Below are 24,616 nucleotides of genomic sequence, written 5' to 3'. Positions count from 1 at the left end.
ATTGGTTCGCAAAGTCCCAATAAAATTAAAAACAATGTAAAGAAATAATTAATATGGACGAAAGTATGTTGATAATTAAAATCTTAATAATTTTCAATGAGACGGTTTATTAATTAGTACCTATTATAAAACAACTATGAAAATTAAAATAAAATATGATTTGTCACGGTTCACAGTCAGCGCGTCACAAAAATACGTTTGTGTTCTGAAATATGTGCTAATACATATATTAACACTTTCACCCGCTATTTTGATTTATTGCAGGGAAAACTAACACACATAAACATGCTATAACAAATAAAAAGTTTTCTATTTGCGTTCTACCAGATTTAAGTTGAATGTATATCGAAAAACATAATATATGTATAACACCATGTTCGAAATAGAATTCTCGTATTTGGATTTTTGAATGAGAGTCGATATGGCTAGAATGTTAGTTATTTATTTGGTATATGACTGTAGATAGAGTAGTAAGGAAGAGGAATACAAGCTGCGCCCGCCGGCTCCAAATAAAATTGGGATAAGGGCAGGAGGAAGGACTAGTGTGTAGTTATCGGTACGGATAATGAGCTGTCGGCGGAAGATTGGGGATCGCATTGTGCACACTTATGGCAATAAACCAATAAATCACTTCTGCGCAGGTGAAGGTCAGGGCTCAATATCCTTGCCGATGATTATACCTATAGTAATCTGTGCACAGGATAATGATTGCACAATATTATTGTAGGTCTAGGGCCACCTTATTATTATTATAGCCTTTGGAAATTAAGTAAAATTCTAAATTAATAACTTCTGTATACGTTTTTTATCATGATATAATGTATCTGGGAAAACTTAAAAAAATTAAATAAAATAAACGTAAAAAGTTACTAAAACTAAACCCACGTGGTTCGTTTTGTAATGAACAGAAAGATAGCACAGCAATTCAAAGTCAAGTTAAAAAAAAAGCCTGACAGTTTGTCAAATCCTCTAATGGTCGACGGACTGTGATATGCTTTTTGTAGATAGAATTTCATAATTCTTCGTTTTTATACTCGAAATAAACGTTCACATTGAGAGATACACGAGAATTTCACAAATTAAAACTTAAAAATCGCGCTAAGCACCATGAGGAGCCGATAAAATCGAGTTAAAATTTGCACGTAGCGATAGGAAGAGCTCGAGCACTATAGTTTTAACCACAGAGTACTTTTTATATTATGGTTTTAACGTTTTATAACTTTTTCATGTTAAAACTGTTGATATTGTGGTTTGAGTAGTGAAGATTGAAGATGACTACGTCTTCTGAGGACGTTTTGCTCAGCGTGAGCTACGTGAGGTACAAGAAGGGTGATGGGACTTTGTATGTTATGAACCAAAGGTTAGCTTGGATGTTGGAAAACAGAGACACAGTCGCTGTATCACATAAATATGCTGATATTAAGAGTAAGTAAATTAATGGTTAACATCTTGACTACATTTTAAAATATACTTTCTAATTAAATAGCAAATACGTTGTAGTGTGTAATCAATTTTATGTTCACACATCTCTGGTAGATAAACATTTATAGTATGTTGCTTTCTATGTACATCACCTGTCGCGCTATCATATTACAGTGATACTGCAGTGCATTTGTATCTAAGCAAGTCAATCTACTTGTTATAGTTAATTCTGCAAAGCTCATGCCATACATTGGTATATGCTCTGTACTGTAGATGCAGGTGCGCTCGCTTTCATAGAAACTTATCTTCTAGGAATTTAAAGTACATAGTTGTTCTCAGGAATGATCAAATTACCTGTACGTGAAGGATAAAAGTAATGTAGTTAATTTCTAAGAATAAAATCCAGGGTTATAATAAAAGCAATGAGTTAACAGCGTTGTTTTGCTTTCACATTGACGCACTTAATATGTATATAGTTTTTTAAGAAATTATTGTATTACTAATGCGTCAAATTTTATTTTTTGGGTGATTTAAGAGTTTATTGGACTTCAACACATTGAACGGAAAAAGAATGGTAGCTTATGGTACAAGGTAAAATGATTATGGTATAGATAAAAGGAGCCAACAAATTCAGACCTTAAAACTTTGTCTGCTAATTATATCTCTCATACAAGCCTTTTATCTAAATTTTTTACATATATTTCCCATGACCTTGGTTATCATGAGTCATTGGAATTTGGTCAATGCAATATTATGGTATGTTTTTGTTTCATACTTAGAAGGACACTTAATAATATTGACCTCAGGCAGCCCTTTCGTATATTTGTAGGTAAAAATATTTCCAATAGTTGTTGACCATGACATCAAGTAGAAAAAGGACAATTCCTTAAGCATTTTACTTATTTTTCTTGTGACTTTAATTCTCTCTGTATCTATACATCTATACGTATAATAAAATGATAGGAAAGTCAAAACTGTACATTGAATATTTTTTTTTTTAAGAATACTTGGGGAGTGATCCATAATCGATTCTGAACCCAAATATGTAGTTTTTAGAATTTTTGTCTGTATGTCTGTTTGTCTGTATGTTTGTCCCGGATAAACTCAAAAAGTACTGCATGGATCTAAATCAAATTTTGCATGACTATTACCTGGGGGCCGGTTCAACACATAGGCTATATATTATCATGCTATCACCTACGGGGTTGAGCAATGAACGATTAAATAAACTAAATTGCCCACGCAAACGAAGTCGCGGGCAACAGCTAGTATATTATAATATTCTCTGTACATACATATATGTACTGTACATACTGTGATGGATGTGTATCTAAAAGTGTTTCTTCACTATTATTTAACAGGGACACTATGTAAAATTATGAATAGGCTTCGAAATCTTGTCTTATCCTGCTCAAGAAATAAAAATAATTATTAATGTTTGCTTCGTGTGTATCTATTAATTAAAACAAGTTGAATATATATTTATGTCCCAAGCGCAAACAAAAAACTCAAGTAATTTCTCAATTTCTATTCTTTCCAGCACAAAAAATATCCCCAGCAGGCAAACCAAAGGTGCAGCTGCAAGTGGTGTTACACGATGGTACGTGTTCCACATTCCACTTCGTCAATCCTGCTGGGGCGGAGGCCCAGGCCAAAGACCGGGATCAGGTTAAAATGTTGCTGCAGAACTTACTACCAAAGTTTAAGAGACAAATCGATGGGGAGCTCGAAATGAAGTCTAGGTGAGGGTCAGATTGGATTTTTGAATTTATATTTGGAATAGAATGCCTGCACAAAGAATGTCTTTCATGCCTGTATTTGTGTATTTTTGTTTCTGTGTTATCCTTCTCCGTGTGAGAGAAGGCCTGTGCCCAGCAGTGGGATGATAGAAAGGCTGTAACAGTAACATGGCAGATCACCACCTTAGAATGGCAGAACACCATGTTTAACAATTTTATGATCAAGTTGTTTGGTTGAATATTATGTCAATGCATAGATGTACCCATATTCGCAAAAAATTTAGTATTGAATGATAAAATATAGCTAAAACCAAGTCTAATATTTAGTAGTCATCTTCAATATATCCAATAAAAATAAGTAAAAGCTACAAAAAATAGTTTATTATGGAATTTGTTTCTGAGCCAAATTCAAGATGTAGATGAAATTATTTAGAGTTAAAAATAACTGAACAGCACTTGCAACCTTTCACTGACATTGCACTCAAAATTACAAGAACTAGTGCAAATGCAATATTTAAAGTAGAATTATGAAAATTATAAATAAAAGCATTATGCAAAGTATAATCATCAGCAAGGATATTGAGCCCTGACCTTCACCTGCACAGAAGTGGTTTATTGGTTTATTGCCATAAGAGTACAGTGCGCAAAGCGATCTTCACTCTTACGCCGAGAGCTCATTATCCGTGCCGATAACTATACTATGTACAATAAAATTGTCCTTTCTATTAAAAAGAGGAGGTATTTGATTGGTTTTCCACAAAAATATGCAGAGTACAAGTTTCAGCCTATTGTTGTACACAATTTTATCTCAATCAGTTTAGCCATTTCACAGTGAAACCGAAACTTACAAATGATGCAGCTATTTCAACGTTTTTCATCAGAATCTTAGTAGAATACTATCGGTACAGTGGTAGTATAAAAATATCCCAAATCCCTCCCCAGATTTTAATTGACCTTGTACCAAATTGTTGTGCTTATTACGTCATCACGTCAAGTTTAAATTAAAGCGCGTGCTTAAACTAAACATGTTAGGACTTGTTCACATAACATTGTTGATGCTTTTTATCTAAAGGCGCGTACGCACGTACGAACACGAACATAGCGAACACAAACACCAGACCCGAACATTTGGTTTGTACGTATGGACGGCATATTCGAACACGAACGCAAACATAGTTCGGGTCGAGTTCGCGAACAACAGTCGTGAACTCTATCTTAGTAGCCTTGACGGCGCCGTTGGAAGTGGTCGATTGTGAAGTTATTAAAGCGCTTCGAACACCGTCCATACAGAACACACTACAAGGATCGCCGCGAACATGTTTGACGAACAGAGTGTTCGATGTTCGATAGTGGTACGCACGTGCGAACCAAGTTGTTGCATATCATGTAACGCAACAAATTTGTTCGTACGTGCGTACGCGGCTTAATACTTTATTTATACTGATGTTGTTTTGTTTTGATGACGTCAGTCAATCTAATAGGGATGTACTTACGATATGATTTTTATGGACCTTGGATGCCTGATCCAACTAATTAAATAGATATTTTATTGTGAAAGTATAGTATATTTACAAATAGATATTGCAATTTTTTTATTTCAGGCAACAAACAAAATGTATTTTTTTCAAATTAAAAATATGTTGTCTATCTACTTTAAACAGCAAAGTATCTCTTTTGGGCTCACTTACTATTTTCTGGATTCAGATGATTATTATATTATGCACAAAATAATTAGATATTTTTATGAGTGTCACTTTTGTATTTTATTCACAGATTGTTATCCCTACACCCTACTTTAAAGCATTTATATGAAGACTTGGTGATATCGAAGGTGATCAATAGTGAAGAGTACTGGAATACGCCCACACTCAAAACTTATACCGAATCTAATAATATTAAGCAGGAGGCTGGTATGTTCACTTTTTATATTAATTTGACTACCTCCCACCAGCGGTTTCACCCGCTTCCTGAGGGAACTACTTCAAAAAAATATAATAAAATACTGGATAAAAATTGGCTATATGTTATTCCGATGTATAAGTTATGTTATTGCCAAGTTTCATCAATATCGATTGAGTAGTTTTTGTGTTAAAGAGGAATAAACAATTGTACTAACTCTATAGTAATAATAATACATTAAATTAATTAATTTCAAATTATTATGTAAACCATAAGGTTCAAAGAAAAAAATCTGTACCTGTACATAATTTATGTACCTACATTCTTGGCAAATAAACGATTTATATTTCTTAAATAAAATATTGCCTTTCCCAGGTGTATCCGGAGCATTTTTAGCGGATATCCAGCCACAAACGGACGGCTGTAACGGCCTCAAATATAACCTCACGCAAGATATAATAGACGCCATATTTAAAACTTATCCCGCTGTCAGAAAGAAACACATTGATTATGTACCCAACAAGATGACTGAAGCTGAGTTTTGGACCAAGTTTTTTCAGTCTCATTATTTTCATAGGTGAGTTTTTTTCATACGTGCTCAATTAATCAAAGATGGTCCTTACCCATATTTGTAAGATGCATCGAACTGTACGATAGACCCTTCCAAGAGCTAAAAGAAATCATTTTTGAACTTCAAAAGTATTTAAATAATCGAATCACAAATATCGATAATTTCACATAGAAATGTCGATAATTAGGACTTTCGATAATGTCGAAATATCGGCAAGTTTACTTAAAAATATATCGATAATTTTACTAAAAAAATATCGATATTTACATCGACTCTTTTGACCCCTGAAAAGTTTGTGACGTCGATATTATTTTGTAAATTATTTCAGAGACCGTATCGCCTCATCGTCTAGCAAAGATTTGTTCGGAGAATGTGCCAAAATGGATGACCAAGCCATTGCATCAGCTATGAAACACACTACTTTAGATCTCACTGTAAGTATAGAACAAAAAACTATCCCCTGTATCAAGAAACCTTATATAGGTACCTACCAAAAATAATGCCTCGTATTTGGAAACCCATAATTTGAAAATAAGATAGAATCTGACGTAAACAAAGGTTAGGCCTGGGAGTGGCTTAGCAAGCGGTCTTCTCTAAATCTATACATATAATAAAATGATAGAAAAGTCAAAACTGTACATTGAATATTTTTTTTAAAGAATACTTGGGGGGTGATCCATAACACTAGTTTACAAATTTTTATTTTTTTCATATACCCCTCACAAAATCTATACCAGTACTCTCTGCCACCTTTGTACATTCTAAAAGTAACAACATAAAAATTCTATCACGTCACATTTTTTTTCTACCCCCAAATATTTGTTTTTAGGAATCATTCTTAACTCTCGATCTTTGGTATTGCATTACTTGTTTAGTTTACGAGATATTTTTTGTTTAATTAAAAAAAAATTTCGCGTAGACAGTGTAAACAAAGTTGTGATCGATTTTGTTATGTTTGTGGACAATTTATATTTATAAAGAAGAAAAGACATATGAAAGAATCGTTGAAAATTGCATATCTTCATTATTTCGGATTTCCTGTGGCCAATCAAGAAAAAACTGGGCCTACTATGTATTTTGTGACATCTGGCGAAAATGTTCACCTGTCATTTGGTACACCAATGTTGTGCAGGGAACCAACTAATCACGAAAATGACTGTTAATTTTGTGTTACTAAGACTTCGGGTTTTAATAGGAAAACTAAGTCGGGTATTGTATATGCATATGTCACTTAAAGAGGGGGTGATTGGCGTCCCACAAGTACGCAAAATCATAAGTGATTTTAAGTTTGATACTCTTTTATCTACGACTGAAAGAGTTGCTTGGAATTCATTCAAAACTGTTGTTAGAGACTTTTTAAGCGATAATAAAAGTGAAAACAATAGAGATCGTGAGTGATTCATTACAAAATTATCATAAGATGGGTGTTAATATGTCAAAAGATTAATTTTCTACATTCCCACTTGGATGTTTTTCCGGAAAACTTAGGAAGCGTAAGCGACGAACAAGGAGAGCATTTTCACCAGGATTTAAAGGCTTTTGAAGATCGTCATCAAGGCTATTGGGACGAAAATATGTTGGGAGACTACTGCTGGTCTATATTAAAAAAAACGATTCCTAAACCTACAAAAAGAAGTCCGAAATTAATAATTTATAGTTGATTATGGTCCGTTTTCTCGTGTTTTTTAAATTAAGTATAATTCTAAATGTGGACGTGACAGATTTTTTAAAATATTTTTCCTAGAGTAGCTATAGATAGATAGATAAAATTCAACAACTTTCATCTGGGGTATAAAAACCGTGTAAACTAGTGTAATCGATTCTGAACCCAAATATGTAGTTTTTAGAATTTTTGTCTGTATGTCTGTTTGTCTGTATGTTTGTCCCGGATAAACTCAAAAAGTACTGCATGAATTTAAATCAAATTTTGCATGACTATTACCTGGGGGCCGGTTCAACACATAGGCTATATATTATCACGATTAAATTACGATTAAATGAACGAAATTGGAAATTCTCACGCAGACGAAGTCGCGGGCAACAGCTAGTAAATAATAAATTAGAATAGAGAAATGCTTATTTCTTAAAAATACTTCATTTCAAACATAACAAAATATACATTCAAGTCTCATTCTATAAATATCATAGATAGAAGTGGATAAATAAAGATTGGACCGTTTTGGTATCTAGCTCAGGTTTTATCGAAATAAAAGTTCAGATCAGTTTTTCTAAACCTACAAACAGTGCTGAATTTCATCCTAGTTTTTTTCAGTGATGAATAATACCCCCTTTTCCCCAGGTGGACCTACCACAATTCACGGAAAACATACCTCTTTTACCGACGGAAGACGACGCGCCGCCAGAGAAGGACAGAGGGGATAACACCTCCATACACAGGAACATGATCAAGCGGTTCAACCAACACTCTATTATGGTTTGTTTTGCTTGTGTTTTAGGTAGGTAAGTGGTCAAATTTTTGACCATATGGAATATTACAGACAGGGTAACTGGGTTGAGGAGGTCAGATAGGCAGTCGCTTCTTGTAAAGCACTGGTACTCAGCTGAATCCGGTTACCTATTTTTATTATGTTTAGACTATATTTCACCATTATTTCTCCATTCCAGGTGCTCAAAGCTAGTCATAAAACAAATTCTAGTAATAATAATAATAACAGTAGTAGTAAAACGACGAATAACAACAAAGTTGTTGAGAATGGCGTCAAGGAATCGAATGGAGTAGCAGAGAAGAGAACGGCAGATAGTAATACAGAAGCTCCTGATAAGAAGAAGAGAATATTAGAGAAGATACATTATGAAGATCTAGAAGATAGAAAGGGGAATGAGGATACGCAGGAATTGAAATTGTCAAAGGTAAGAGAAATTACCAAAATAATATTAATACAACAACAGCAAGGGTTACTCGAAATTGCTATTTTTAGTCCATCTATAGGTCACTAAACTTATACAAAGAATGTTCCTATGTTTAAGTCGCTGCAGTCTCGTTACCGAACTATATAATAAATTGCTATGTAAGTCTGTAATTTGCTCAAGATTTCTTATACAAGCTTTGGTTAGGTTCTGAAGAGTTCTAATAAAAGAAACATCATAAAATAATCGTAATTTAATATTGTTTCTTTGTATACAGGTGGAACGATATCTTCTTGGTCCATCGTCTCAGACACATCAAACACACACGCATACAAATAATCCACCACCTTTATCTGCGCTCGCGTCGATATGTCAAGTAAGTGCCTATTTTATTACTACCGTAGTTGGTATAGTATTTAATATATACTTAGACGTGACGCAACATCAAGTCGTGATGGCCTAGTGGGTAAAGGACCAACCTCAAGTATGAGGGCGCGGGTTCGATCCCAGGTCAGGCAAGTACCAATGCAACTTTTCTAAGTTTGTATGTACTTTCTAAGTATATCTTAGACACCATGGACTGTGTTTCGGATGGCACGTTAAACTGTAGGTCCGGCTGTCAGTGAACATCCTTGGCAGTCGTTACGGGTAGTCAGAAGCCAGTAAGTCTGACACCAGTCTAACCAAGGGGTATCGGGTTGCCCGGGTTACTGGGTTGAGGAGGTCAGATAGGCAGTCGCTTCTTGTAAAGCACTGGTACTCAGCTGAATCCGGTTAGACTGGAAGCCGACCCCAACATGATTGGGAAAAAGGCTCGGAGGATGACGTGACGCAACATCTATCAGGTCCAATTTTATGTACTTCTATACCGACGATATAACATATCGACGTTCTTACTAAGTTGCGTAATAAATACTAACATTTTGTAAATGGTCCTAAAATTGTACCTTGAGAAACTCCAGATTGTACAATCTTGAATAATGGTAATTGACTTGTATAATACTTGACTTGACTTGATGTAATAATTGGGACGGGTGTTCATACGTACGATGTTAAATTTTTTGTATCAATAAAGAAGAAAAAAAACGATATCTAAAACAGAGTTTTTATAGCAAACGTTGATGATTAGCTCAATCAAATGCATCACTAAGATTAGTTTACAGTCCATAAAATGTTTTTTTTTTTTTAATAATAAACCTATTGAAAAAAGACATGCTGCGGTTCAAAAATATGTGATCTTATCCTCTGCGCGAGATTTTGATTTTCGAAAAGACGATGTTAGTTTTCAATGTTATGATATATGGTATTATCTCGTATGGGGTCCGCAGCAATACGCTGAGCGAGGGTAGTATTGCATTTTTTACACATATTTTCCCCTTCATGTTTCAATTTTCTATCTAAAATATTATGTCATGTGCCTTTACCCACACTTACCGGCAAAACTACATAGTCCTGGTCGTCGTATATTTGCGGTATAACTCTCACGGCGTACCAAGTGGAATATTTAAGCTTAAAAATATAATATATGCGTAATCAGCTTGAGGGAGGCTTGTTTCCGCCTCGATAGATTAGCTGGTTTATAAATAATAATGTCGCCTTTCCTTGATGAGTTTAATGTTGGCCATATTAGAACATTTAACAAGTGTTGATATAAGTACAACTGTAACGTTGAATGTTTAATGTCTCTGCAACCAATATATGGCCAAGCCGCACGGGCGATTGGGAGGTATGTAATAGGCAATGTACGAGGGGATCAGGGGACGGGGCGGCGCGGCCTCGTCCTTTGCAGGTGTGGCCGGAACAGGCCATTGTCCAGCAGTGGACGTTGTAGCTGTGACTGTATTTTGTTTCTTTCTTCCCTAAGGCGTGGTCGAGCGGGCAGCAATGCCAGCGGCCGGTGCGGGTGAGCGCGGGTGCCTGCGTGGGTGCTCTGGGCGAGCTCAGCCCCGGCGGCGCCCTCATGCGCCACCACCACGCCGCCTCCATGGCACGTGAGTACTGCGACATGTGACACAGTGTAGGCAGCAGTGCAGCGGCCGGTGCGGGTGGCGAGCTCAGCCCCGGCGGCGCCCTCATGCGCCACCACCACGCCGCCTCCATGGCACGTGAGTACTGCGACATGTGACACAGTGTAGGCAGCAGTGCAGCGGCCGGTGCGGGTGGCGAGCTCAGCCCCGGCGGCGCCCTCATGCGCCACCACCACGCCGCCTCCATGGCACGTGAGTACTGCGACATGTGACACAGTGTAGGCAGCAGTGCAGCGGCCGGTGCGGGTGGCGAGCTCAGCCCCGGCGGCGCCCTCATGCGCCACCACCACGCCGCCTCCATGGCACGTGAGTACTGCGACATGTGACACAGTGTAGGCAGCAGTGCAGCGGCCGGTGCGGGTGGCGAGCTCAGCCCCGGCGGCGCCCTCATGCGCCACCACCACGCCGCCTCCATGGCACGTGAGTACTGCGACATGTGACACAGTGTAGGCAGCAGTGCAGCGGCCGGTGCGGGTGGCGAGCTCAGCCCCGGCGGCGCCCTCATGCGCCACCACCACGCCGCCTCCATGGCACGTGAGTACTGCGACATGTGACACAGTGTAGGCAGCAGTGCAGCGGCCGGTGCGGGTGGCGAGCTCAGCCCCGGCGGCGCCCTCATGCGCCACCACCACGCCGCCTCCATGGCACGTGAGTACTGCGACATGTGACAAACTGACCAGAATATACAGGAAAGAAGAGCTTTCTTCGAAGAAGAACTTTCGCTCGTTTTTTCCGCGCGACAAATTTCGGATCACGGGCGGTGACGCGCTTACCTATAGGTACGAGCGACAGAAAACAATCGACAGCTACCATATGATTACGTTTTATTTGATGGTTTTGCTACGCGCAATAAAAATCCGTCAGTGTAAAAACGGTTTAAAAAAATTTAATATGTCCTTTTTGTACACCAAACTGCTCCAATCTGTAATACTTTGCTCGGCAAAAACCATAGGTCCCTTATATATTATTTTTTAACCGACTTCCCAAAAAGGAGGAGGTTCTCAATTCGGCCGGTATGTTTTTTACCTTCCTGACCAAGTTCTACAACATCTTCATAAAACCCATCTCCCTTACAGAATTAATACCACCCGACGTGAAATCCGAACTCCATCGCATCTACCTCTCCGGTGGGGAGTTGCTACGGGAACTATGGCGGTGTTTCCCGCAGCCCGGGGCGGCGACCGACACGGAAGATACCACGGCCAGAGCAGAGAAGTTTTATGAAGCCCTGTTAAGATTTAGGAATGTTAAGTTGAGGCCTTTTGAGGTAAGGAGATTGATATAAATAGCATATTCTCAAAAATGAAAAATTTTGAACAAAGACAATATTGCGCACCGTTTTGGATAATGATTAAAAACTATGTTTTGTGATTTTTAATGTCTCTAAGCTGTCAGTGTACATATATGACACTTAAAAGTATCCCCCATTGAAGCCTTTTTTCAGCATATGTGAAATGTACTACATAATTCCATGTTTTTATATAAAGATTTTCTTCTATTCCTACCAAATATCATGTAAAATGGTTGGGCATGTTGATAAAGCACCTGTGCCATTGTAGTAATAATAATATTTTACCAGACTGACAAATTGAGTTATTTAGCCATTTCATTTTACCTAAGATAAAAACACCTCTTCAATTTAGCTTGTGTAAGAAATACACCATTACTATTGTCCAAAATTAATAAACCAATCTATTCCTCCCCAGGAAAAAATGCTCCGAGATTTAACACCTTTAGCCACAACGTTAACACGACATATGAATCAAATGATAGACACTGCCTGCGCGAAATACGCGGTTTGGCAACAACGCCAGGCCAAACTGCGGTAGTAGTAAGTTTGTAGTTTTCGTTGTACCTTCAGCAGAAAAAAATAAATAAAAAATGGTAAAAAACGTTGTTGGTAAGGCTTGTTGAAAGGTAAGTTTCGTTGACCATATATTTTCTTTGGACTTTTAAAGGTATTTTTATGACATTCGTTTTTTTTATTGGTATGATAAATATGTCATTTGTGGTCTTATGATAGCGTTGGGTTAAAATTTTGAAAAAATATTTCTTTACACGACGACAGATTTTTCTCTGTGATTCTAAAAACAATATCATAATTTCATAGTTAGTGGATTCATATCTAAATGTATTAAAAAAATTGTCATAAAATATAGGCTTTTAGCCACTGCGGTTTGACTGATATAGCCTTTCAAAACAAGCTATTAGAATAAGTGGTTCAATATTAGCATCATCTATACTCATTGCATTTCAATAAAAAATATTCTAAAGACTCGAATACACGCTTTATTACAATTTTAAAGAGCAATAGATAGATAAAAATGTAACGAAAAGCTTCTAGACGGGTTCTGTGATAGATAGATAAACACATTTATGCCATATACTTGCAAAATAAATGGTCTTACTACAAAAACTTAAACATGTGTCAAACACTTGTCTAAAAAAAGTGTGGCTGCAAAATGGTCCTTATTTCAACGTCATAATCTGTCATTTTTTTAGACAATTGTTAAACTGACGTTTAAAAGTTTTTGTGGTAAGACTGAAAATGTCTTATAAAAAAATAAAAACTTTTTCTGCTGATGGTACTTTTTTGTTTTTGTAATAAATGCGACCAAATTGTCAAATTGTCGTTTTTAGGTAAGTTAGTGATGTGACGAGAGACTAAATGCATAATAGTCCTATTTATTTTGTAATCCATTGCGTGTTTTGCACTGAAGTTTATTTTTCTATGAGCTTTGAAACTGTCGATAGGTATGGACTAGTGTTGTGATAGATATCTTTTGAAGATACAGAATAGAAACACAATGTATTGAACTGTGGAAGTCTGAGAGCATAATAATTGGAATTTAAAGAGTTTTTTATTAGTTCCAACTTTTATGGGATAGAGAGCTTTTTGTTTTATAGGCAAAAAGAAAAATAATAAAAAATTACGCACAAAATTAAATATGATCTGATGCTCTAATCTCACGATAAAAATCAGAAAAGAAAACATGAAATGGATAACTTTAATAAAACCACTCCCTAGAACCAAAACTGCCCTTGTAAATAGAAAAAAAAAAAACAGAAATAAGACTGACTACTCAACCAGTTCCCTAAACAATTTATTTAAAACTTTCTCGTCACATCTTAACATTTAATTTGGCATATAAACAATTGTACATACGCCTGTCTTATGTATAAAAAAATAATCTGTGAATACCTAATATCATTTAGTTAATGTAAAATTGGGCCCATGGACGCGGAGACAGTTGGTCGAAAAAATCGCAAAGTCGACTATTTGTCGCACTTATTGGATGTTAGTCTGACGCTTTTGATAGCTTCCTTAGTAATTTGTTGAGATATTAGTATCTTCATTTTATGGGATATATTTTAAAAGTGTGAAAAAGTGAGAATGAAAGAATGTAGTACCTAGGTACTTATAATTGTGTGTTCATTTCCACCATACTTGTTCATTGATTTTTAAAATCTTTTCAGTATGTTACAATGCTTTTTCAAATTCCTTATTCTACTTTTAATTCTAATGTTGCCATAGAAAATATACTTTATAGCGTTTATATCATTTAGTGCTTCCAAAATACTCTGCGACTCTAGTACAAATGATAAATAAGTAAAGATTCTTTCCAATCGTCTAATCGTCCGTGAATGGCCCGCCTTAGATTACGTAATAAAAAATATAATTTAAAATGGAAATAAATGCATTTTAATGAACCAAATCTAACTGAATGAATAGTACTAATTTATTATATTTTTCACTGCATATCAAAGTTATTGCGCATTGATTCAATAATGTAATATTCACTTTAAAAAACTGCATCAATATTGATTGTTTTAAATGTAAATTTGCAAAAATATTATGTGCCAAGTATGAGATTTTTTAAAACAAAATACATTCAACTTGTGTTTTTTTAATAATTTGGGAAATAACTTAAATAAAAATGGGTAAAACCGGTGGAAAAAAATACTATTTTGAATATGTTTAAACAATTTGGTGCAGTTTTAACTATCACTGTAGTGTTCACGCAATTAAATTGTTAGCAGTTGACTTTCAGGCGATATTAAAAAAATACTCAAAAAAGTAAAACACTAAAAGCCATCTCTATACTCAATATAGAATTATGGGTTTATTTCTTAAACGCATTCATATTATGTTGATCTTCAATTTGAAACTGATAAAAATATTCAGACAATATCTAAATAAAAACTTCCAAGGGGTATTGGGTTGCTCGGGTAACTGGGTTGAGGAGGTCAAATATGGCAGTCGCTCCTTGTAAAGCACTGGTACCTACCAGCTACGTCCGGTTGGACTGGAAGCCGACCCCAACATAGTTGGGAAAAAAGGCTCGGAGAATGATGATCTAAATAAAAACTTCTTACTGAAAGTCGACTGCTTAATAACAATAATCAAATAATATCGACATTCTAATACTCTATTGTTCCAATACTGAACATAAACTGATGTAATTTCTAATAATGATTGGCGACAATAAATCGCATTATGTAGTATAAGTTGGAAAAGTCCAAATTTATCTCGTTACCATACATATTGGCTAAATTTATTATTTTTCTTGTAAACAATGGCTGATGTTAGTTAGTTTTGTACGAATTTAAATACTTTTTGAATGTGGTAACACCAAATTAGCGAATTTTTGTCTCTTGCTCTGCATCTGAACGACGAATAGTTGGTACAGCAAACATAATTATTATTTCAATAATAATATCTACGATCTTTTTAAATTTTGTTGGTCGGAAATTATTGCTAACAAATGCCATTGTGAACAAGAGGTTTTTAGGTTATGAAAAAACGAAAATTTTGATATTTTTAAGCATTAATGTTAACGTTGGTGTTTCTTTCACCTTTTTATTACAATTGTTTGTTTTATCTTTATTGTTTTAAAACGTTAAGACACAAAATAGAATGTGACACAGGGATAGTGTTGTGACGTCTTTGTGCTATATCGATACATTTAATAGTTTTTTTTTTGTGTTGTAGTATTTATTTATTTTCAACTGTATTTCCATTCTCTCACTACTATCATCTGTTAGCAATAATATTTATTATAGTTTTATGTAAAAATATCTTCAGTTTTAATTTGCTAGTGTTGCTTCTATTTTGTGTCACATTGTAAATTACTATCGAAATTATGTTTATTCAGTTTGAAGTTATTCAAAGCTATTTTTTAGATCTCTCTAAGATATTCGCACCCGTTTACTACCAATACTCCATATAGTATTTTTTATACTAGTGTTACGATCATTTGTCAATAATATCATTATTCGCTTACCTTAAGTTTTGATAATAAACGGGTGCCCAATAAATATGTTCCTGAAGCAATATTTGTAATAATCTGATCGTTTAGTTTATTTTTTAATAAATATTTCATTTCGTGATACGTAAAAAATATTTTTAGAATTCTTAGGGTGATAGTGTACAATATTTTAAAATAAGATGTTTACACACCATTTATCCCTTATTTAGTCCTAATATAAGGATTTTACTCAGAAATTCCGTATAAAAGACCAGTTTACAGTGGTATTTATCGACTGGCCACCGACCCTTGCAAGATTATGAAAACGCTGGTCAGATTATGATAGTCTTATGAAAGTTTACTGTTATTTTTATCTATTTTTCTTATGCTTTCCCAAATTGGATACTATCGATAAAATATTGTACACCATTTACCTATAGTATCATCATTCAAATAAAAATAGGAATGCGTGCTTATCGATGTAAACGCACCTCTGAATAGTTTGTTTTAAATAAATATTGTTCTTTTGTCTACTAGTTCGTCAGTTTAATTTAGATACAAAGATATGATTCGGTATTCTGTTGTTTTATTTTCATCATTATTAGCCTTTCACAGATATTGAACAAAAAATATCCATCTATTATAGACAGGATTTCAAAACGGTTGAGGATAGGAAGAAAACGCTGATTTCTGACAAAGATTTAATATAAATATGTTTTACAAATTCAACAAAATATACGTTAATGATATACTTAAAAATCTTTTGTCAAAAGCATCGATATTTCATATGCATACCATCTGAAAGTAGGTAAGTTTTATCGATAACATAGTGATGTTACCAAGTGTCATCTCGATTTCAAAATAATGCTTTTAACAAAAGTAAAACAATAAAATGAAACTATGTGCAGTTATGAGTTAAACAGCCTTCTTGCCTACTAAAATAATATTATAATAATATATTAAAGTTTATGAGTAAGTTACATTTATATATACACGTGATAAAAACTATATTTATTGTTCTTTTGCAGAAGCAAGTGAAATTATTGTTGCTTCGAAACGTTATTTCGTGCAATACTTCCTTAAATAGTGAAGGTAAAATAGGTTACATAGTATTTTTAAACAATTTAGAACAGGTACGTTGATATACAAATAAAATACAACCAAATCACAATTTTGTTTTATAACTTGGCAACATTATTTGAAACTCTGACATTTTGAATTGCCAGTTAATTCTGGTTAGAAATTCAACCTTCGTTAGAAATGGCTTGCTAAGTTATTTTCATTAAAATCTTGAGTTTTCTTAAAGCCATACTTAAATGAGGAATCGAATTATTTTGGTTATTTCATACATTTTGGTTACGTGACTCCTGTGTTTGTGTCAAAGTTACTGCGTGAAAAATCTTTGGAATGTTGACAAAACAAGAGCTTGACAGAAATTGATTAATAATAATTACCTACTATAAAATTCCTAACTACTATTAGTACATAAATAACACAATTATATATCTCTACATTACATAAGGCCTTATACACAGCGGTTACTATAGTTTTTATTAACAAACCCGTACGCTAGAATAAAATATATTTTAAAGTGGTTAAGGAAAAGATGAATCATAGACATTGTCGTAAAAATACTCTCATTAGATAGGCATTTCAATGCTTAATGAGTAATGATGGAGATTACATTATATTTATATAGTTACTGTAGGCATCTATAAATAATAATTATAGTAATTCCTATCGAATGAGTTTTTTCAGTTGTTATTACTATATGACCATAATTTATTCTCGGGGCATAAGACAGGGAGAACCTTTATATATTTTTTCTAATAATATATAATTTATAATAATGACACTAACATCCGAACACTGAAAAGTCACTTAATTTTAAGTCCTGCTTAAAGATCATTCTATCACTGTCATACTTAAATTAATTGCTTCGAAAGATTTTTAAGTAAGACTTAAAGTTAAGTAACGTTTCAGTATTTCCTAGTAAATTGATTGTTTTATGTAGGTATATTTATGAACTTAAAACATACAAACTTAGCTACCAATACTGTGACAAAGTGAGTAGATAAAATGACGTGTCAAGATTTAAATATTCAAAATTTTTGTGTGTAAATAAGAACTAAATAAACTAGGTTATTTACATAATGTGTAAACAAAAACATAATAAATAATCACAGTTTAGTTATTCAGCGTTAAAATATAAAATAAAACCTAGAATATATTTTGCCTAAATGACCAATTAAAAGTTATTTTCGAAATTTATATGTTGGCCTGTTAAATATTTTTCTAGATCTGTTACAACTTAATTTTGAGTTTAGTATTATTTGTACATGTGACACCACAAAATATCAGAATATTGGTATTTTTTTGTGATGGCAAGAATATAAAATGTTGCCACATATAAACTTAGCAACAACCTTAAAAACAGAATTTTGTGATTATAGCTTTTTTCACTTTAATTTCGAGACTTTATAAAACGTTTTACCGTAAAACCGTCCAACCGATTTAGACGAAATTCTTTTCGAAGATAGATTGAAACCTAAAATACAAACTAGCATCTTCCTTTTTACAAGTTAAATTATGGGAAAGAAATAGTGCATACGTTTTTAGAAGGACATTTGTATAATCCTGAAAACATTTATACATAAAACATGTGTCTAGTTTTTTTCATGCTTTATAGTCGATTTTAATGGTGTTATGTGTATTTATGTCGGTCGGAAGACATAATAAGGCTACATATAATATATAGACAATCCTCCTCTTTTCAGATCTTTTGAACCCCATGTAGTATTATGTAAGGTTTATTTACCTTTTTGCTTGGGTAAAGGATATTTTGTAGTACCTAATTATTTATTGTTTCCAGTGAGAATTAATGTTGGCTTAGGTTGATTTTACACTTGAAAGTTGCATTCCCAAAATTCAAGTTTGTCCGAACAGTTAGGAACATTTGTAGGGCAAAAATGTGGATATTTTAACTTCGAGAATATTATGAAATTAACGCTGTTGCAGAATGAATCGCAAGTGATTTTACGCCCTGCTTTTTTAGAAAATATTTCTGGTATTTTCTTTCACTTTATGTAAAGTTTTTTGACACCTTTCAAGTGCAAATTCAACCTAAAACGCAAACTATTAACTACATCATTAAATTCGTTACATCGTCCACTGGGGCTTCAAATCCTATCATAAATTAGACACAAACTTCTGGGCACACTTACCCTTTACAAATCCGGTTAATAATACTGTATGAAGTTTGGAAGCCTATCTGAAAGCCTTAATGACCCATACAATGAAGACGATGGCTACAATGACAGCGATAATGATGAGAATGAACATTTTCTTGCGGTACCGACGTTGGTACTCGGCGGCTTTCGCTAGTTCGTCGACACCGGCTTCCACGTTCGCGCTAGCGGCTTCAATGTGACTTTCTACTGTATCTGTTATAGAAAAATAAATTATTATAGATGATTTACTCCTCTATTTAAAAATTTACTAAAAAAAACAAACAGATGCAACAAAAATTGCATTTTTTGCTGTACGTACTGAACCGATTTAAATGAAATAATAGATAGTCCTGTGTGGAGCCTACGAAATACATAGGTTTTTTATCCGGGAGCAGGACATAATTGTTTAGAGATGCAAGTGGAACTGCAGGGAACAGCTAGTCTTCTATAGTAATACTGTGTAGAAAAATCTGTTATTGCTTTGCCCTAAATGCTCCGAAAGTACAGAAAAATCGATTTTTTTTCTGTATAATAATAAGAGACATGAGTCAATAGGATTGTATTGAAATATTATACCTGCACTGATCGGTACCTACCCGTACAGGTTTGTCTGTACCGGCAACCTGTTTCTTTGTGTAAGCACCCTATCCCCGAGAAACAAAGGCTATATTTTTCCCAGGTACGGGAAGAAATTCCCCGGAACGCGGAAGAATTCGAGGGAAACATCTGGTCAGTAATAAAATATATGAACAAAATGAACTTACCAACAGACTGAGCCTGTTGATTGACCATGTCAGCTAACTCCTGTATGATTTGGTTAACATCCAAGACGTCGGCTTCTATCTTATTTATATACGCCTCTTTCTCAAGCAGCATGCTCGTCTCGAATTGTACTAGACGCGCCTGGAAATGAAAGCATAATTATTGATAAGGTGTGGATTGCGGTAAGTAAATTATATAAAATTATATCTCTAATCGCGACACAATGGATTTAGCAGTCTGCAGTTAATTTATATTGTTTAAATTCCTGTAGGAATAAAAACATTTTTAAATCAATGAGTACTTTGTCATCTATGAAAAAGTATTAGTTCCCTTCTTTCTGGTTTAAGTTTATTTATTTTCAGAGACGCTAGCTAGAACATTTTGCTAACGGTTTTTTTTTATATTAGAAAATCAGTTATGGCTTGTATATATTAGCGCAATACGTCCTCAGTATGGCACACTCTGTAAAATCCCATTTACCAGAGGATTCTCTTACCTGTGCCTGCTGGTTAGCAATGAGCGTGGCCTCTTCATCATCGGCGATGGCTTGTTGTTCCATCAGCTGCGGATCGTTGCGAACACGCGGCGGCCGCGGCATATGTGCTGCCATCTTTTCTGATACTTGCTGTAATATTCACAAAAATAAATAATGAAGAATAAAGTTTTGATAATTCTGAGGATCGAAAGGATTCAATAAACAATGATGATGAATTTAGAGTAAAAAAAAGATTATACATATAGTGAAATCAACAGAGTTTTTTACTATCGACCACACATTATAAACAATGGGTTGCTAAAGTTTTTGCAAAGTGAATAGAATGTTAAAGACTAATAAGTCAACTCTGATGATCAATTTTCTGTAGAATATCTTTGGTAAGTCACAATCACTACAAAAAAGCTGTCTGTGGTGTGTTTGTCTTCAAGACACCAATTGAGCCAAAAAAATAATAGGTGTGGAATATAAAAGGTATAGAAATTATAGAATATATTTTTTTCTTAGCAATATCTCATTTTTTTTGTTATTTATAACTTTAACAAATTAATGTCCAAAAAACATTAACAAATCTTCACAAACCAAATAAGAAAAGAAAACCAACTAACCTTCTGCACCGAAGAGTATTTAGCCAGTGCATCTCTAAAGGCTTGTGTGAGCCTCTCCACCTGCAGCTTCTGCGGCTTGTCACCGCGTCGCACCACCACGCCCAAGCGCTGTATGTCACGGGCTGTGGCTGAGACTGAGCCGTTCACTGTCTGTTGTGTGTCATGGCTGGAAGAACGGGGTTCTATGATTAGTTCAGTGTTGTACATAGGTCTGCAATTTTATATGTTTATTTTTGCAATGATTTTCTAATTTGGTCTTTGCTTGCTTTCAAACATGTAAAGTATTTCGGCAAAGGCAGCTGCTTTTCAAATCAAATTTTAATCAGACTCTCGTCTGATTGGACGGCAATCCAAAACAATTGGAGACAGATCAGGCGCAGGACATTAACGTACTCTCCTAGGCACGGGTGTAGATTCAACTCCAGTCTGCTTTGTAAAAGCTTCTGTAATCCACAATGCAATAACAGTCCCCCTCCCCCCCACCAAGGAGTTGAATATATCATATTTTTGCTTATAGTCCGATTACTAGCGAGTCCTAGTTCTACAGACTCTCTAAATACCAAAATAACTCACATTTTCTCCCTCAACTGCACATTATCATTAGGCCCTCCAATCTGCTTCATCATCTTCTCCAGCGACCGCAGCCCACTATTTATAGTATTCACATTGTCAGCGATACCCTCGCTCAAGTTATACAGCTCAGTGGGGCTGAAGTCCGCGAAACCAACGTTGGGGACCGCGGCGGTGGCTCCGTAGTCGCGAGCGGAGCCGCTTATTGGTTCTCGTTCAGCCATTTTTTATTCTGTAAAAATAACTTAATATTAATATAAATTAATTAAAAAAAGAATAAAGAGCTGCCTTGTGTGAAAGTTGATATGATTAGAAATAACGCTACGTGCGAGATAAGCGCAGATAGAAAAGATTGTAAGAAAAAATATGCTGCGCCGACCTCAAATAATAAAGAGTTGCGTCTTGGACATTTTTTGAAAGGAAAATCAATCAGATTTGTGGAATGATAAAATTCCGTAGATTGCTGCAGAAGACATCATTCATAGGTATTTTATATAAGATACTCCTACAGTTGAAATAAATATTTGAAATACTATATTTACTCAAAATAACATAAGTTGAGATAGGTTTAGACCGTTTTGATAACGTAAAATATCTATATAATATATCTAAGAATGTATTTAATTAACATAATATTTACATATTAAAAAGATTACAGAAAAGTCGATAGATTGAATAAAGGTGAAGGACATTTCAAATATAGTTAAGTTAGTGATAATATAATTATGCATAACTTTTAAAAGATTGTAGCATTCTTCAAGCCTATGAGACGAAAACTGAGCCTATGTAAAAATAAAACGCCTATGTAAATAACATAATTATAATCTAGTAATAAGTTGTAACCTATTGGGTCCATATTGATTCTAAACTGTAAAATATACCACCTGTATAACATGGAATGCTAATAAAGAATTGAGTATTGAGAAATTTACATAATTACTGCTGCTTGGGCTGTTCGAAAATGGTTCCAATGCTCATGTCTTGCCAAAAACGTTTGGTCTTAGTTTCAGTGCAATTACATTGTACATTCTTATTGCAATCATATACTTATGTAATAACACTTCATTATGTAACATAATTGCGTTTTTTATCAATATTGCTGGTTATTAAAAGTGTAAAGGAAGATATTAATAAGAATATCACAAAGCTATAAAAGAAATAAGTTTTTATTATATAAGAGCAGAGAAAATATACATACATTGGTATTGTTGCTATCCTAATAACGGTCCAAAATACTCAATTCCTTATAATCATTCCATATGTTATGCAGGTGGTACATATTACTTTTGCGTTGCCAGGTAACTGGGTTGAGGAGGTCAGATAGGGCAGTCGCTCCTTGTTAAACACTGGTACTCAGCTGCATCCAGTTAGATTGGAAGCCAACCACAACATAGTTGGGAAAAAGGTTCAGGAGATGATGACACAAAATGGGCCTATCAGAGAACAGCTTATGGAAGATTTTAGATGCCAGTAAATATGTATGCTAGTAAATGTTTGAAAAGGATTATCCAGAGATGACGATTAACAATACTGTCAATAGGTTGTTGTTCTAACATTGGGATTGACCAGTAAAAATTTTCCTTAAGTAGTAGGTAGTATCTACAAGCAAACCCTATCAAGTGTTGAATTTTTCACATTTATTGCATTGACATCCTATCAAATTAAGTACCACAAATAAATATCTGTGACATTGTAGTACAAGTTTTAATAAATATTTTTACAACATGATAAAAGAATATTAACATTTTATTTTCAATTAAACTTATTTAATAGTTCATTAGCTTAGTTGTTTTGTTAACTTTTACTTTAACTTTTTAAATGAAACAAATAAGGTTATCAGAATAAAGTTTATGTGAAAAAATAGATAGCAATTCAATTATTTAAGTATTAAGAATGGTTTGAAAGACATGATCCACCAAATTATAAATATTACTCAACTGCACAAGGAAAAAGTTAGTGTTTTTATGCTTTATATTGATTGATTTTAGAGATAGGACAATAGATTGCCAGATAACATATAGTATGTCATGGTATAGCGATAGTATCTATAGTAATATTATAAAGCTGAAGAGTTTGTTTGTTTTAATGCGCTAATCTCAGGAACTACTGGTCAGATTTGAAAATTTCTTTCAGTGTTAGATAACCCATTTATCAAGGAAGGCTATAGGCTACTTTTTATCCCGGTACGGGAAGTAGTTTCCACGGGATGCGGGTGAAACCGCTGGCAGAAGCTAGTGTGTTATAATGTTCTTACATGTTTTAAAAATAATATTTTTGGCAAGATAAATAAAGCAATTCCTCCTTGAAATGATAATGCTGAAGCACACATAATAAAATTGTATTAAAAATACTGCTTCGGACAAAAATAAGATGTCACATGGCATGACTGTTGGTTACTGCAAAAATTCTTTGTTTATAACGCAAATAATGACTCACGTCCTCTTTATTGTTATCTTCACGCGAAATATATGTATGTAAACATGCGTTATATTTCAGGAAAGTAAATAACCATTTCAGTTTTATTAAAAAAAGGAATTTAGCTCAGAAAATTACCAACACATATAATTTTTTACATGTTTTAAATAGGTAAGTATTTCGTATGAATAAAAATTCACACAAAAATATACGAAACGCAATGCTTTTTACGCTTTCTTTTAATACAGACGGAACTTCAATTACGTTAGCTTAAAGAACAGACACTTTGAACGGTCGTTTATATAAAAAAGTTTAGGTAGTTACCACTTATTGCGATGCAGGAAATGAACAAATTGATTCTTGTTGTGATTCACTACGATTTTTATCCACAATACATTAATTGATGACCGACAGCTACTCGACAAATTGTGAGAATACACCTTCACTAAAATGAACTAAGACTACTTAATTACATGATATTGAGCAACGTGGTTGGCGTAACCGGTTTACTAAATAACTTTACCTTAAAAATGTAGATTAGGATACTTAATTCAGGTTTTTCTACGGCAAAATTCTTTTGTTCAATTTCCAATCGACGGTCGATGGACTGTCAACTTAATTGTCAATGTCACGTCATGTATTTTTGTTACGTCAAAAAAAAAACAATTACCAATGTAAAAAAAGAAAATAAAGTAAAATAAAATTAATGTAAAATAGGAAGAAAATAAAATTATAGTTTATTTTTCCTCCAGAGTAGTAAAAT

The 24,616-nt window shown here is 34.3% G+C and overlaps 2 protein-coding genes across 3 annotated transcripts; one reads left to right on the top strand and one right to left on the bottom strand.

Moving 5' to 3' along the window:
• Nucleotides 1-940: 940 nt before the first annotated feature.
• LOC110373735 (general transcription factor IIH subunit 1) lies at nt 941-16,351 on the top strand. The gene is made up of 12 exons (XM_064040883.1): nt 941-1,179; nt 1,211-1,425; nt 2,963-3,164; nt 4,935-5,071; nt 5,436-5,637; nt 5,960-6,065; nt 7,931-8,065; nt 8,257-8,502; nt 8,777-8,875; nt 10,364-10,490; nt 11,603-11,793; nt 12,233-16,351. The coding sequence occupies exons 2-12, from the start codon at nt 1,272-1,274 to the stop codon at nt 12,353-12,355; spliced, it is 1,722 nt and encodes a 573-aa protein (XP_063896953.1). The 5' UTR covers nt 941-1,179; nt 1,211-1,271; the 3' UTR covers nt 12,356-16,351.
• Nucleotides 16,352-16,896: 545 nt separating this feature from the next.
• LOC110373732 (syntaxin-12) lies at nt 16,897-24,509 on the bottom strand. 2 transcript variants are annotated; one of them, XM_021331075.3, is made up of 6 exons: nt 24,377-24,509; nt 21,442-21,670; nt 20,869-21,034; nt 20,264-20,392; nt 19,770-19,908; nt 16,897-19,218 (listed from the first exon to the last, which is right to left on the bottom strand). In XM_021331075.3, the coding sequence occupies exons 2-6, from the start codon at nt 21,660-21,662 to the stop codon at nt 19,043-19,045; spliced, it is 831 nt and encodes a 276-aa protein (XP_021186750.1). In that variant the 5' UTR covers nt 21,663-21,670; nt 24,377-24,509; the 3' UTR covers nt 16,897-19,042. The 2 variants fall into 2 exon arrangements, with proteins under 2 accessions (XP_021186750.1, XP_021186751.1); XM_021331076.3 differs by lacking the exon at nt 24,377-24,509 and adding an exon at nt 24,178-24,370.
• Between the last annotated feature and the right edge of the window lie 107 nt (nt 24,510-24,616).

This window comes from Helicoverpa armigera, chromosome 23, assembly GCF_030705265.1.
Source record: "Helicoverpa armigera isolate CAAS_96S chromosome 23, ASM3070526v1, whole genome shotgun sequence".
NCBI lineage: Eukaryota > Metazoa > Arthropoda > Insecta > Lepidoptera > Noctuidae > Helicoverpa > Helicoverpa armigera.
This window is presented reverse-complemented; position numbering and strand designations above follow the sequence as displayed.

Excerpts from the sequence above, each read along its gene's own strand:
- LOC110373732 (XM_021331075.3), bottom strand. The coding sequence starts at position 21,662 with ATGGCTGAACGAGAACCAATAAGCGGCTCCGCTCGCGACTACGGAGCC. Across the intron at positions 20,393-20,868 it reads AATACTCTTCGGTGCAGAAG|CAAGTATCAGAAAAGATGGC; the intron begins GTTAGTTGGTTT and ends TGAATATTACAG. Across the intron at positions 19,219-19,769 it reads TCAACAGGCTCAGTCTGTTG|ATACAGTAGAAAGTCACATT; the intron begins GTAAGTTCATTT and ends TTTCTATAACAG.
- LOC110373735 (XM_064040883.1), top strand. The coding sequence starts at position 1,272 with ATGACTACGTCTTCTGAGGACGTTTTGCTCAGCGTGAGCTACGTGAGG. Across the intron at positions 1,426-2,962 it reads TAAATATGCTGATATTAAGA|CACAAAAAATATCCCCAGCA; the intron begins GTAAGTAAATTA and ends TATTCTTTCCAG. Across the intron at positions 3,165-4,934 it reads GAGCTCGAAATGAAGTCTAG|ATTGTTATCCCTACACCCTA; the intron begins GTGAGGGTCAGA and ends TTTTATTCACAG.